The sequence below is a fragment of the Rhipicephalus microplus genome, chromosome 2 (assembly GCF_043290135.1).
Source record: "Rhipicephalus microplus isolate Deutch F79 chromosome 2, USDA_Rmic, whole genome shotgun sequence".
NCBI classification, from domain to species: Eukaryota; Metazoa; Arthropoda; class Arachnida; order Ixodida; family Ixodidae; genus Rhipicephalus; species Rhipicephalus microplus.
In genome coordinates this window covers 70652030-70664586 of record NC_134701.1, presented here as the reverse complement: position 1 = coordinate 70664586, position 12557 = coordinate 70652030, and the positions used below count along the sequence as shown (strand labels likewise).

At 44.0% G+C, this 12557-nt stretch overlaps 1 protein-coding gene across 1 annotated transcript; it reads left to right on the top strand.

Annotated features, from left to right (window-relative positions):
• Nucleotides 1–3609: 3609 nt before the first annotated feature.
• LOC119169855 (uncharacterized) lies at nt 3610–4320 on the top strand. The gene has a single exon (XM_037420867.2). The coding sequence runs from the start codon at nt 3610–3612 to the stop codon at nt 4318–4320; it is 711 nt and encodes a 236-aa protein (XP_037276764.2).
• The last annotated feature ends 8237 nt before the right edge of the window (nt 4321–12557 follow it).

The window sequence follows — 12557 nt, the reverse complement described above, 5'->3', positions numbered from 1 at the left end:
CTTGAAGTTGTGTTGGCTCGGCTACGTAGTTTTAGTTGCTTTTACTTTTAGCGTGAAACTCAAATAACGTCAACTAATTAAACGCTGCAGCTCATAAACTTCTTCAAGCGGGTTTTAAAAATTTGTGAGCCTTTACTTCTAATGGTGTCATTTGAATACACGTGATGAACTAAATACTTCTACTATTATTACAGAAAATGCCGATGAAGCCAGCGTTTTGTCGTGAAAACGTTTCTTCGCCAAGGTGATGCTGTTGCCCTGACGAAGACAAGTCAACTTGCCGAAGCACTGTTTTTAAAGGCGTTATTTCTTGAAAACTTCTGATCGGTAAAGGCTCTCTATGCCTCTTAATTTCAGTCTTTTTAGTACTCAAGTTTTGAAATAAAACTATGCGTACCGTCGTAACAAACGTGATTAGGTCAAATACGACATGTCCTACTCGCGATTGTTGATAATTTTCGCATTGGTTCGGATACTCATGGCTCATTGTTTACTCATTATGTTCGTATGTCAGTTCTAAGTTAAAGCTGCCTTTACAGATCTACACTTTGACATTGGGTGTATATATCTGTTTTTTATACAAAACACGCAATCAACAGTAGATTTCCTTTGTGTCGATTGAGTTTTATCTTATTGAGAAATCAGTCAGCTGAACTTTTAGCTCTTGAAAAAATTAGGACAAAATTTAAAAAAGGAAAAGATTAGTAACAATTGGAAGACCCTTAAGCTTCGCCTTTAAGAGTTGAACGTGATAGCTAATGCCGGCCCCTAGAACGCCCTTTCACCGCTAAGTGCATACTTATTCATATGTTTAGTTAATACAAACGTACGCACACAAGCACGCACACAGTAGATTGGACCAGCGCGTGCTATTTTCGCCGAATGGGGTCGTTTTCATCATGACACCTGTCGAAAAAATGCGTTAAAGGGGCCCTCAAACACTTTTTCAAGTAACCCTTGAATGAATTCACTAGAAGAGCTTATTTGCTCACGAATTCAATGCCGCAAGATTTTGAAGAATCCGTCCAGTGCGAGTGGAGTTACGAAGGTTTGTCGCTTGCTGCCATTGCATTATCTCTTCTTCCTCCCGACGAAAGCGCTGGGAGCAAGGCAGGGAGGAGTGGCAGGGCAAAGAACCCACCGCGCCTCTCGACCTTGAGCATTTTTTTTCTTCGAATGCGCGGCTTTCCAGTGTGATCGAGTGCGCACGCGTGTACAAGTAGCGGCCTCCCGTGGCTATCTCGGTAACTTGATTTTATGTCACTGATGCACAGATGATTTTTCGCTCACAATCAACGGGGCCGACGCCTGCGGCGGGTTTTCTGCGACAGGAGCTCTCTAACGCCTTCGCGTTAAAATTGACGTAAGGCGCAAGTGGCCAGTGAACCTGGAAAAAGGCAAGAGCGCTTTACGATTGCACTGGAAGGGTGAAAAGAGTGCTCCTGCGGCAACCTTCCGTTTTTTTTTCATTTTTTCGTCTTGTCCCTTCGTTTGGGGACCTCACTAGTGACGTAATGAGGTAAATATTTTGTTCTCTAAAGCGTGCTCTTTTCGCAAACGGAAACTGTGCAGCGAGTGCAGTGACCTTTGGGCACTCGCTATCTACAGCATAATCGTACTGGTGAAAGCTCACGGCTTACGCTTGTTACCCCCGAAAGATAAGCGCGCGTACGTGTGAACGTCTACCCGCCCTCCTTGTCGGGGAAAAGTACGCGTAGGAGATGAACGAACAAGTGCGTATCACCGCGTCGCGACAATCTGGCCACGCGGAGGCCCTGAAATTTCACTGACGGGCTTTAAACTCCGTTTCATACATCATGTGCAACGCTGTCAAAGCTAGCGCTCTTGTTTGCGCTGTGTACTGCCGCGACCAAAAAGTAGTGCGTCGCTTGGGGTGTACGAGAATCAATAAATGCTTCTCGGGAAACTTCTAGGCATACATATTTGTCATCAGGTTAAAAAACAAATGCCTGTGTTGTCGGATAAAAAATCCAAATATGCGAGTTGGTAATTTATGTTTGTCGCTTTCGTATCAGGTTTTCGCTCTCGGCGTGACTCGCGCCGCCGTTTTTTTTACTTGTTGTGGCAGCTTCGAAAAAATGGCGTCCAGCTCTGCGTCCTCGACCACCTCTCCTGCGCGAATTTTTTCGAAGCTTCGCACATCAATGCTGTCAAAGCACGCCAAGCAAGTAATTGCAAATGTGTACGCCCGTACCAGGATGAGTTTCCCGGAGAAATCTGTGCGGGAAGTGCTGAGTGTTGTGAGCGAGGACACTAGAATATATCCCCGTACCGTGGCGAAATTGAAGGCGGAGCGTCTGCGTGGGCCTTTGGTGTCACGGAAAAAACGAGCTCGCGAGGTGAAGATTTCGAGCTCGCGAACCGTCAAACAAGACAGCTTTACAATCCATGCCATCCGTCTGAAAGTGCACAGCACGTACGCCAAGAGGGAGATCCCAACACTGGACAGTGTGATAAGGGCTGTCAACGAAGACGACGACTTGCCGAACTTCACGAAAACCACCTTGTGGAGGCTAATGAAGGACATCGGCTTCACTTTTGCTAAAAGAAAACGGAATCTTGCGCTAATCGAGCGCAGTGACATCATTGCCTGGCGTCGCAGGTACTTGCGGGCGATCAAGAAATTCCGAGGACAGGGCAGGTGGGAACCGTTATTTTCATATTTTCTTACGGAGCACATGTAGATTGCCTTGATATAACACTTGATGTTAGCATTGCAACTTTATAATCGTAATGGAGAGTATTACATCTGAATTACAACCTGGAAAAAAGAAAACGGTTAAGCAAGGTCATTGCTTGCAGGTCGCGTTTCACGACTTTTGTTTTGTTGGGTGGGGGTATTTGCCTCAATCGGTGAGAGTTATTCGCTAAATATCCGCCGTTTGGTGCGGTAAGCGCTCATTCCCATGAAAGATGCGAATTACTGGCAGCATTGTTGAGAATTTTGGTTTCTATTTTTGTTTCCATTCGTGCAAAGTGATGGCGACGGCCAAGAAATTCTTACCGAATACCGCATGTGTGACATGTGAACTTGCTATGAATCAGAACTGACAGCCAAATGCCACCTACGTGCCGAATTAAAGCCCGACTAAAGAAAGCACTGACGCCGACCGTTTTTTTCCTCGATTAACGCTAAGCAGCTGTTTACGAAAGAGCAGTCAGCATATGAGTGGGTAACAAAGAAAATAGAATATGCATATGAATGCTTTTTGTACTTTTTGCTCAAGTTGTCCTTTGCAGTATTTTCGACTATGGTCATGCCAAGACTCAAGGTGCTGCTGTGGGTATGTTTACTTGTGTGCGCTAACTCGTGCGCTCGTTCGTTTTGCTTTGTACAGGTGCATCATCTACTTGGATGAAACATGGGTCAACGCAGGGCACACGAAGGAGTACGTTTGGCAGGACACGACTGTGAAGTCATTGCAAGATGCCTTCCTCAAAAGTCGGACGACAGGATTGGCTGCACCCTCGGGCAAAGGGGCCCGTTTGATCCTCGTACATGCTGGCAGCAGTGCAACTGGTTTCATCGAAGGAGCTGCTGACTACTTCCGAGCAAAAAAGGGGGGCAGCGCTGACTACCACTCTGAGATGGATGGCAGATACTTCGAGGAGTGGTTCACCGACAAGCTTTTGCCAAACATTCCGCCTAATAGCGTTATTGCCATGGACAATGCACCATACCACAGCGTAGCTCTTGAGAAAGCACCTACCAAGTCGACTCGCAAAGCTGATATTCAGCTTTGGCTCACAAAGAAAGGTGTTCCGTGGTCAGAGGACATGGTGAGAGCTGAACTGCTGGAACTTTCCCAAAAGGTCAACACACCCAGTATTGTGTACCGCATCGACACTCTGGCGGTTACCCACGGCCATGAAGTGCTTCGTGTACCACCATACCACTGCGAGTTCAACCCAATCGAGCTTGTTTGGAGCCAGGTAAAGGGGTACATCGCAGCACGGAATACGAGTTTCACTTTGGCTGAAAAAGAGAAGCTTCTGCCAGAAGCACTGGCATCTGTAAAACAGAAAAAGTGGCAAAACTGCTGCGCTCATGTAGAGCAAGTTGAAGCTGAAGCATTGGAACGGGACATAATTGTGGATAGTGAAATCGAACCACTTGTCTTCTGCATTTGTGATTCGTGCAACTCCTCCTCCGATGAGTCGGGTGCTCAGTTCAGTGATGACGAGTTGAGTGGCATTGAAGAACTTTGCTGGCTTTCGAGGAATGTGCGGCCTGTCAGTGGTGGCTTTGATCACGAGGGTCGACTGGTTGAGCTGGATTGTGGACACCTTTCTAGCTAACCTGCTCGTGCTGCTTCCTGCTGAGCTCATTCCCCAAGAAGGCTGTGTTATTATGACAAAGCAAAGAGTGCTTCCTCATCATGTGATTTTGTGTGTTGGGTTTAACGTAGCCAAGTGACCCGGTCTAGGAAGGACACTGCACTGTACTGTTCCCTAAACATTACCTTATTTATGTTTTGTTGTGAAGTGCAAACGTTCGGAATGGTCACACGACCTCTGTAAAAACTTGGTATATAAAAAGAAAAAAAAATAAGATGTCGGAACCCACCACGACATCGACCAGAAGTGCTCTTCTGTAAACAAAGTTTGCGTTTTTAAACCACAAAAGTCGTCATCCGTTTGGAATATTGGTCCATCGCACGCAATGAGTATTGCCCCTGGATGTATGTATGTATAGAACAAATCTCCAACTTTTTGAACCAGTACAATTTTCGGGCACTGAATTACTTTACACCATAAAGATTTTTTCAACCGAGAAAAAGAGGCCATATCCAGGTTTTTATAAAAAAAATGATTGACGCATAAATTAAAATTTAGAGTTTCTGCCGAATAACAGCCTTAGCTGAAACTCTCTTTTGAACGATAAAAAAGGAACTCTTACTTGCGGGAAGGAGGATGGGTTGGAATTATACTGAAGAAATAAATCGCGCATAACAATTCACTAAAATGTCGCATATATTAAGACAGTAAACGGGCGAATACCAAGTCTATAGGAAATGTTTTATGCGTTTGTGTGCCAAAATCACTATTCCGAACTACACAAATTTGCTTTCTTCTCTTTTCCCTGAATAACATATCATTCGTTACTCACACGAAGTGCGTCGGGATACCGCACAGTGCAGTGGAAGGTCGATTCCGCACTGTTTTGCTAAAACTGAACAGGTTTCTCTGCCGGCGGCCCGCTATCATCAATAACCTGCTGAGTGTTTAAATAGCGGCACAGAAAAGTGGATCATCGGGGCAATGGCGAAAACAAAAGTTGAAGGTGAGCACCTGTCGTTAACCCAGCCTCATTGGAGCTGCTGTGCTACCTAATCAATGAATTAACGTCATCTTACACGCAGTACTCGCTCACATCAACGAGGTAAACCGACAATGCGGTATAATGGCGACAAAATCGCCATGCTGGTCAAACTTCGGTGCCAGCTCAGCAGGTTCCGGCCCTCAAAAGAGAACACGGTATGCTACAAATGAATAGATACGTGCAGTTCACTTCCGCGTGCAAGTAAGTTGAAGTTACTGAAAAAAAACAAGATTTCGAATTGAACTCACAAAAATTATTAAAAAAATGGCACCACGTGGATTCGAACCCATGCACTTCAAAACTACGGTGAATTCTCCGGAGCGACGCGTCAGACCACTCGGCTACGAGACCACGCGGAGCAACACCTCGTGTTTTCTTTACGGACTACTTGCCTAGCCTTCACAGCGTTGCACCTGATGTATGAAACGGAGTATAGGCTACGTGCGCTCATTGCGCTATCTCGTTGGTAATGCTAAAACACGATAGTTCCCCCGAGGTCGGCGTCGCCAGTGGTAAGTGGTATATATAAGTAGCTTCCCATCTCAACGTCGAATAAAGTGCTTCTTCGTGGCTCAGAGGCTAACGCCACGCACTCACAAACAAGACGTTGGGCGTCCTAATGCGCACACAGGAGGCATTTTCTGCATTATTTTTATTTATTGCATTTTCACATATATGCTTACGTATACACATACGGTGAATAATGGCGGTCACCCATGCCAGTGGCAAAGCCCAGCTGACAGTGTTTATATCATTCATATCGCAATAATAAAACTGGCAAATCAAACGTACAGTGGGAATCGATAACATGAGGAGCACAAATGAGGAACGTCCATCTGTCACTTTAAAATCGTCGCAACGTTATGAGGCGGACGTAAATTATGTCGAACTTGACTTCCATGTCATGATTATCATGGCTGCGCCTGGCATTTGTGTTCATCGTCCATTCAAGTCATGCAATATCCAGTTTCGTGTATGTAAAACTGGCGAAACAGCAGCGAGCACGGCATGAGCGTAGCATGCAGTCAATTTTTACGTGATGCCTTTCATGGTTATCATATTTAGAATTACAATTTACCTGCGTCGTGCGTTAACGTCACATGATGCCAAATTTAGTATGTGGAGCAAGCGCAATGGCCGCAAGCGCACTATGAGCGCAGCATGTAGTCATGTTTTACATGGCACGCATGACGTAATTATGATGTTTGCACGTGTGATTTACAATCGTTGTCTATTCACGCCACGTGATACCAAATTTGGTATATGCGAAGCTAGCGAAACGGGGCGTCGATCGCACTTCGCCGCAGTGTCGTGTCTCGAGATAGGGATCACTTTAATACTGGAAGAATTGAAGTTGAAAATGTCGTTGTCCATTATAAGCTTATTAAACTGCCACCTATACTTCGCATTTTTCTGTTGTTTTGTACGCGTGAAATCACGAACGTTTTTCAAATCAGTTGCATACGAAGTAAAAACTCTTCTCGATCCACACATGAGCTGTTGCCAGGTCTTTTAGCTTGAATTCATTTTTCAGAATATTGTTTTTATTCTTGAAGTTTAAGAGTTTGACCATACCAGGTCGAATGCGATGAGGTTTGCGTTGCCCGATCTGATGGGCTCGCAATACTTCACCTGGATAATTCCCAACGTTTCAGTGACGAATTCATCAGTAATTTTCGCTGTGTCACTCTATTTTTCAGCAGCTTGCTCAGGAACAACCTTTAAAATGCGATTATTGCGCCTCATTAGATTATTCAGGCCATTCACAACGAAGCTAGCACGATGGGCCTGTTTGTGTTTTTCAAGTGCTCCCGAGATTCTTCTAGTACAAAGCCGACGTTCTCGACTTTTTCACTAAAGTTGTCAACGCTCTCAAGACACTCATCGATTTCGCAGAGCCATCTTTTCACGTCTGTTACAGTAGCATGAATGTCTTTTAGCGTGCTCTTCACTTCCTTTTGAAAACGTTCACTAGAAGCAGTGGATTCTTTAACCAGTGCCATCACTTGGTCAACCTTGTCGGGACCTACGTTAAGCTCAACATGAACTGCGTAAATGAGCAAATGAATAAGTGAACAAAACACAAGCCCTAGGCGTCCATCCAGCAAGTCACGGCGGTTAAGTGAACACGAACTGAGCCACAAAAGCTTGCATGTCTTCGGAAGCTTCCAGGGCTGAGTGAAACAGCCGATACGGGCAACGTAATTGCGCAAATAGATACCCATATTCAGTGAAACATTGACAGTGGATAATCGGGAATACGCAGTCACCTAAAAGCCAAACAAAGATAGACAAATTGTTACACACTCACCTAGAAAAAGCGCGTTATTAGCTTAAGGATTTGGGCTGCAAATACCCTGTCTGTTGTAGTGAGCAATCTTTTATACGGCGAACTGAACTGAGGATACTTAAAGTGGTCAGCATTTAAAGTGCTCAGCAGTGGGAGCACAGGTGTGGTGCAGATAGCTTCGTAAGAAGTGGCGATTGAAAGTCACGGTGCAAAGCGAAAGGGCACGCCACGTGTCCTGTGGCAGCCCGCAGGACCAACGCAGTTGAAACGATACCTTTAAGCCCACACTGCTCGCACCTCAGGACTGCCGGAGCCTAGAAAAAAGCACGTTTTGATTTTGAGGCTTTGGGCAAAAGATCCCCATCGGCCATTGTTCTTATGCCATTTGGATTATTGTGAACGATGTGGTTGAGCTTTTCAGTTTCCAAGAAGGGGATGCCTCTGATCTGACAGGAAAATGTGGGTTAGTGTCATTCTGTGCTCTGTGCGACGTCGAAAAAACAAGTGTTGGATGAAGAGGGTAGTATGGGCTCGGTGTGTTCCGAGGGGATATGCGTCATGCACGTATTGTTGCGAGCCATGCTTGGAATTTATAATGCCACAGCTATTTGAGTTGAAAATGCGGTTTCCGACATCATTGCTTTTGGTGTATCATTTATTTTTGAAGCAAACGGCTTTTTAAGCGAATCAGAGGCTTTGCCATTTTACCTGACAAATCTCTTCAACTATTGGTTTGAGCAAGGTAATGCAGATGAAGCTGTGACAGTATTGTCGCCACGTTCAGAAGTATTGCGATCGATTTATTTCAGCTTTCTTATCAATTTTGTTTTGATTCTTCTTTTTATCAACTCAATATTTTTTTACACAATATGATGGCCTTTTCAGTCGTACTGGTAAAATGAAATTTCTCTCATGGAGCAAATTTCTCACCATTTTCATGTTTATTTGTTTAATTTTAGTTCATTTATTTTGTTTTATTTAGCACATCATTTACGTACTCTTCAACATTAGTAAAATCCTTTGAATGATTGAACAACTGCAAGAAGAAACTCTACACACTCAAATTGTGAGAGCACATGTGATGGTGCCGACGAAGGTTTTCACGAAAAGGGGAATTAATCTTCACCCTCGACAAATCTCTCAGAAAAAGCATAATCTTAACAGGCAATGAATCAATAAAAAACATAAAAGCTGAAAACCCAGGCGAGAAAAATTCGCTGACATCTCGCATAACAAATGAGTGCGGGCTGCATGACAAGTTGTCTCTTGACGGCGTGTGGCTTTCCATACGATGCTCTCTTGGCCAAAGATTTGCCGGTGAAACGTAGTGCCTATGCTGCGTGCCTGGGAATACTTGCAGGTGGTGTTGGTGCCTTAGTGTTCCCTCGAAGGTTACACAGGCACCGATGTTTCAAAGTGGAGAACAAAGAAGTACAGCGTAAGGGACAGGTGTGTGTTATAAATTACAGACTTTTATTTCGCGGTGAGCCGGTAGTTTAATGCTTGCTGTCGTTCGCTCGGTGTGTTGTTACATATGCAGCAGGTGCTGTGATTTTGCTTTGAGGAGAAGTGGAACGGAAATGCGAATCTATAGTCAGAGTAAGATGAGGACGAAGTGTAGTGTGCGCAAGCAGTTGGTTTCACTGAGCACTCTATATTAAGGCAGCACAAGGAAGCACGAGGAATGCTACCACTGCTGCAGCCGTTTCTTTCTTTGTGTTTTTAACTCAGAAGAACTCTTAGCAACGCTGGGCGCAGATTGCGGGACAATGTTCGGAAAACGTTGCATTGGCTGAGGTCATGCTGTTGAGAATACTCGCAGGATGCGATAGACCAAGTTCATTGCAGAGTGTGAAGAGCGCATGTAAGCGCAACGGACATTAGGACACAGAAGGGAGGACACAATGCACCGAACTTTTAAGATTCTATTTCTTTTGTAAAGCCTTCATTTTTATACTTACACACCCTTGCATCGCACTATAATGAATCACTTGCTGTTTGAATTTGATGCGGCACAGTTTTGAACCTTTTGAGCGAACCCATGCATTGCCTGAAAATTGATAATATCTTGAGCTTAACGTCCCAAAACCACCATATGATTATGAGAGACGTCGTAGTGGAGAGCTGCGGCTATTTCGACCACCTGGAGTTATTTAACGTGCACTCAAATCTGAGCAAATGGGCTTGCATAATTTCCGCCTCTATCAAAAATGCAGCCTCCGCAGCCGGGGTTCACTCCCGCTGCCTGCTGGTCAGCCGCCAAGTACCTTAGCCACTACACCACCGTGGCGGGGCGTCTTAAAATTGTTAAGTTAGGTTCCATGATATCAGGTTATTTCTTAATAACGGTCATTCTTGTTGGATGTGTCAAGCGCTTGAGAATAAACCCATTCTCCAGATTCATTTTCCGCACTCTAAACTAGTTAGGCCAAGCTTTGTAAATTTATGATTTACGAGTGCTTTGCGCAAGTTTCCAAACAGAAAATGTTTCAAGGTTTTCAGGAGAAATCTGCAAGACTATCAGGCTGATTGATACAATGACTCAGCTGCTGACCTGAAGATCGAGGGTTCGGTCTCAGCCGCGGAGGTTGCATTTTGATGAAGGCGAAGTGGTAGTGGTCGGTGTCTAGTGCCATGCCAGCTCACGGTAAAGAACACCAGACAGTCCAAATTTCCGGAGCCCTTCACTATGGCGTCTCTTTACATATCGTAAGTTTGGAAAGCAGAACCTAAGATATTATTATAATGTTTCAATAATAATATGGTTATTGTCTTAACATCATTTTTAGCAATGTGCAGATTCTTCCCCCTTCGCTTTTCAGGAAGGTTTCTACATATTTCTATACAATTCCTTTTATTTTTCACTTCTATTTTTATGATTAAAGGTTTGTCTTTTACACTGCCAATTTCGTGCTAACTTCTCTTTTTCTGTTTCTTCACTCCTTAATAGTTTTTTCATCAGTGTCTGTATTGTGTTCTTTATTTGTATTTGTTATATTGATTTATTTTTGCGTGCGCCTAAACTAATACTTCATTGTTGTTCCAAGGCTTGTTCATAAAGGATAATAATAATAATAATAATAATAATAATAATAATAATAATAATAATAATAATAATAATAATAATAATAATAATAATAATAATAATAATAATAATAATAATAATAATAATAATAATAATAATAATTATTATTATTATTATTATTATTATTATTATTATTATTATTATTATTATTATTAACAACTGCTGAAAGGTCTGAATGTTCCCGCAGATACCACGCACTGCGCGGAATCGATTTAGTGTGAAGTAGTTAGAGAGCCGCATTGTTTTGTCTTTGATCAAAGTCTAACAAGCTGGAAGCACTTGTCTGTGTAATTTGTGGGGTTCACTTTTCCGAGTTACTTCTCCACACTATTATGTCTAGTTTCTAACATAAATATCCTTATCGGATGGGTACGTGTATGAACATGACGTAAACGCTGGCGTTCACGTTACAGCATAGGTGGGGGGGAGGGAGGGGTTTAGTTAATTAACGTGTCTTTAAATAATGTACTAGAGACTTGTTGGTAAAATTCACACGGATTTGCTGTATGCTGCACGTGCTAAGCTAGTGGTCACACTACTCATCTCAATATTTTTATATTGAGATACAATCATGGCCAATTTAAAGACAGATACAACCACCGCCTTGATATTTCGCTGTGCGAAGCGTTTCTTTATCACTATTTTCTGGTGAACGTTCGAAGGTGCCCCATGCTTAGTTTTTGTTCCCACGGCACAGTCGTAACGTGGCACGGAATAACGCTTTCTCACCGGAAAACGTAAGGCACAGCCACCAGGCGCCAGCGCAAGAGCTGCCTGCGCAAAAAATTGTAGCTGAAGCAGTTGGGCAAACATCTGGCGCCTCAGCAAATACAAGGGGCGGGGAAGGCACAGCCATGCGACATTTCACGAGGCCGTTGCGCCACGAGGCAGAAACCACCGCAATCTCTTGCGTAAGTCGTAATCTTGCTTCCCCAAAACTTCCTTCCAGCATTTTCCTTTTCTTATGTCATCTGCTCTTTGTAGCCTTCCCTTATGGTTAGACTGCGTCACCTTGCTATAAGTTGAATAACGAAACGAATCGAGATCAGCGTAATCAGAAAAGGCTATAACGCAGCCCCACGCTCACACACCAATACAGGGCAGCATTACTGAACATCTACTGTGAAGGTTTCTTTGCATTTTCTTCCATTCTTGGTGTCTCTGTTGTCTATTGATGAGTCCTTTAAGGAAACAAATATACACGTGTGAAACAGAAGTGCCGAATGTAAATGCTGGCATGAGTCTTTCTGGGCAACCTGTGTCGCTGCCCATATAGAGGTGACCCTAATTGCAAAGACCAACATAGAGATGCCCGTCCTCGCAGCTGGCGGGATGGAGGATGTCTTCCAGTGTCATGAATGGCTGGCCATGGGATGGTACTTCATGACGAGCCACTTTAACACATCAATGAAAAGTGCGCACCCATACAAGAGGTGGGACATTCTTTCCGTAACGCCTCAAATACTTCAGGTCACTGAAGTCACGCTGCGGAGACGATGCTTGCATTCCGCAGCCACACGAAGCTGCTCCTCAATCAATCAATCAATCAATCAATCAACCAATGAAGATTTATTTTTATGAATAGATATATGCAACTACGGAGATTATTTGGACCAATAGCCTGAAGTGGCTAGTGGACGGTCCAATCCAATGTGCAAAATGAAAAACTGTACAGGACCCCGCCGCGGTGATCTAGTGGCTAAGGTACTCGGCAGCTGACCGGCAGGTTGCGGGATCGAATCCCGCCTGCAGCGGCTGCATTTTCGATGGAGGCGGAAATGTTGTAGGTCCGTGTGCCCAGATTTGGGTGCACGTTGAAGAGCACCAGATGGTCAAAA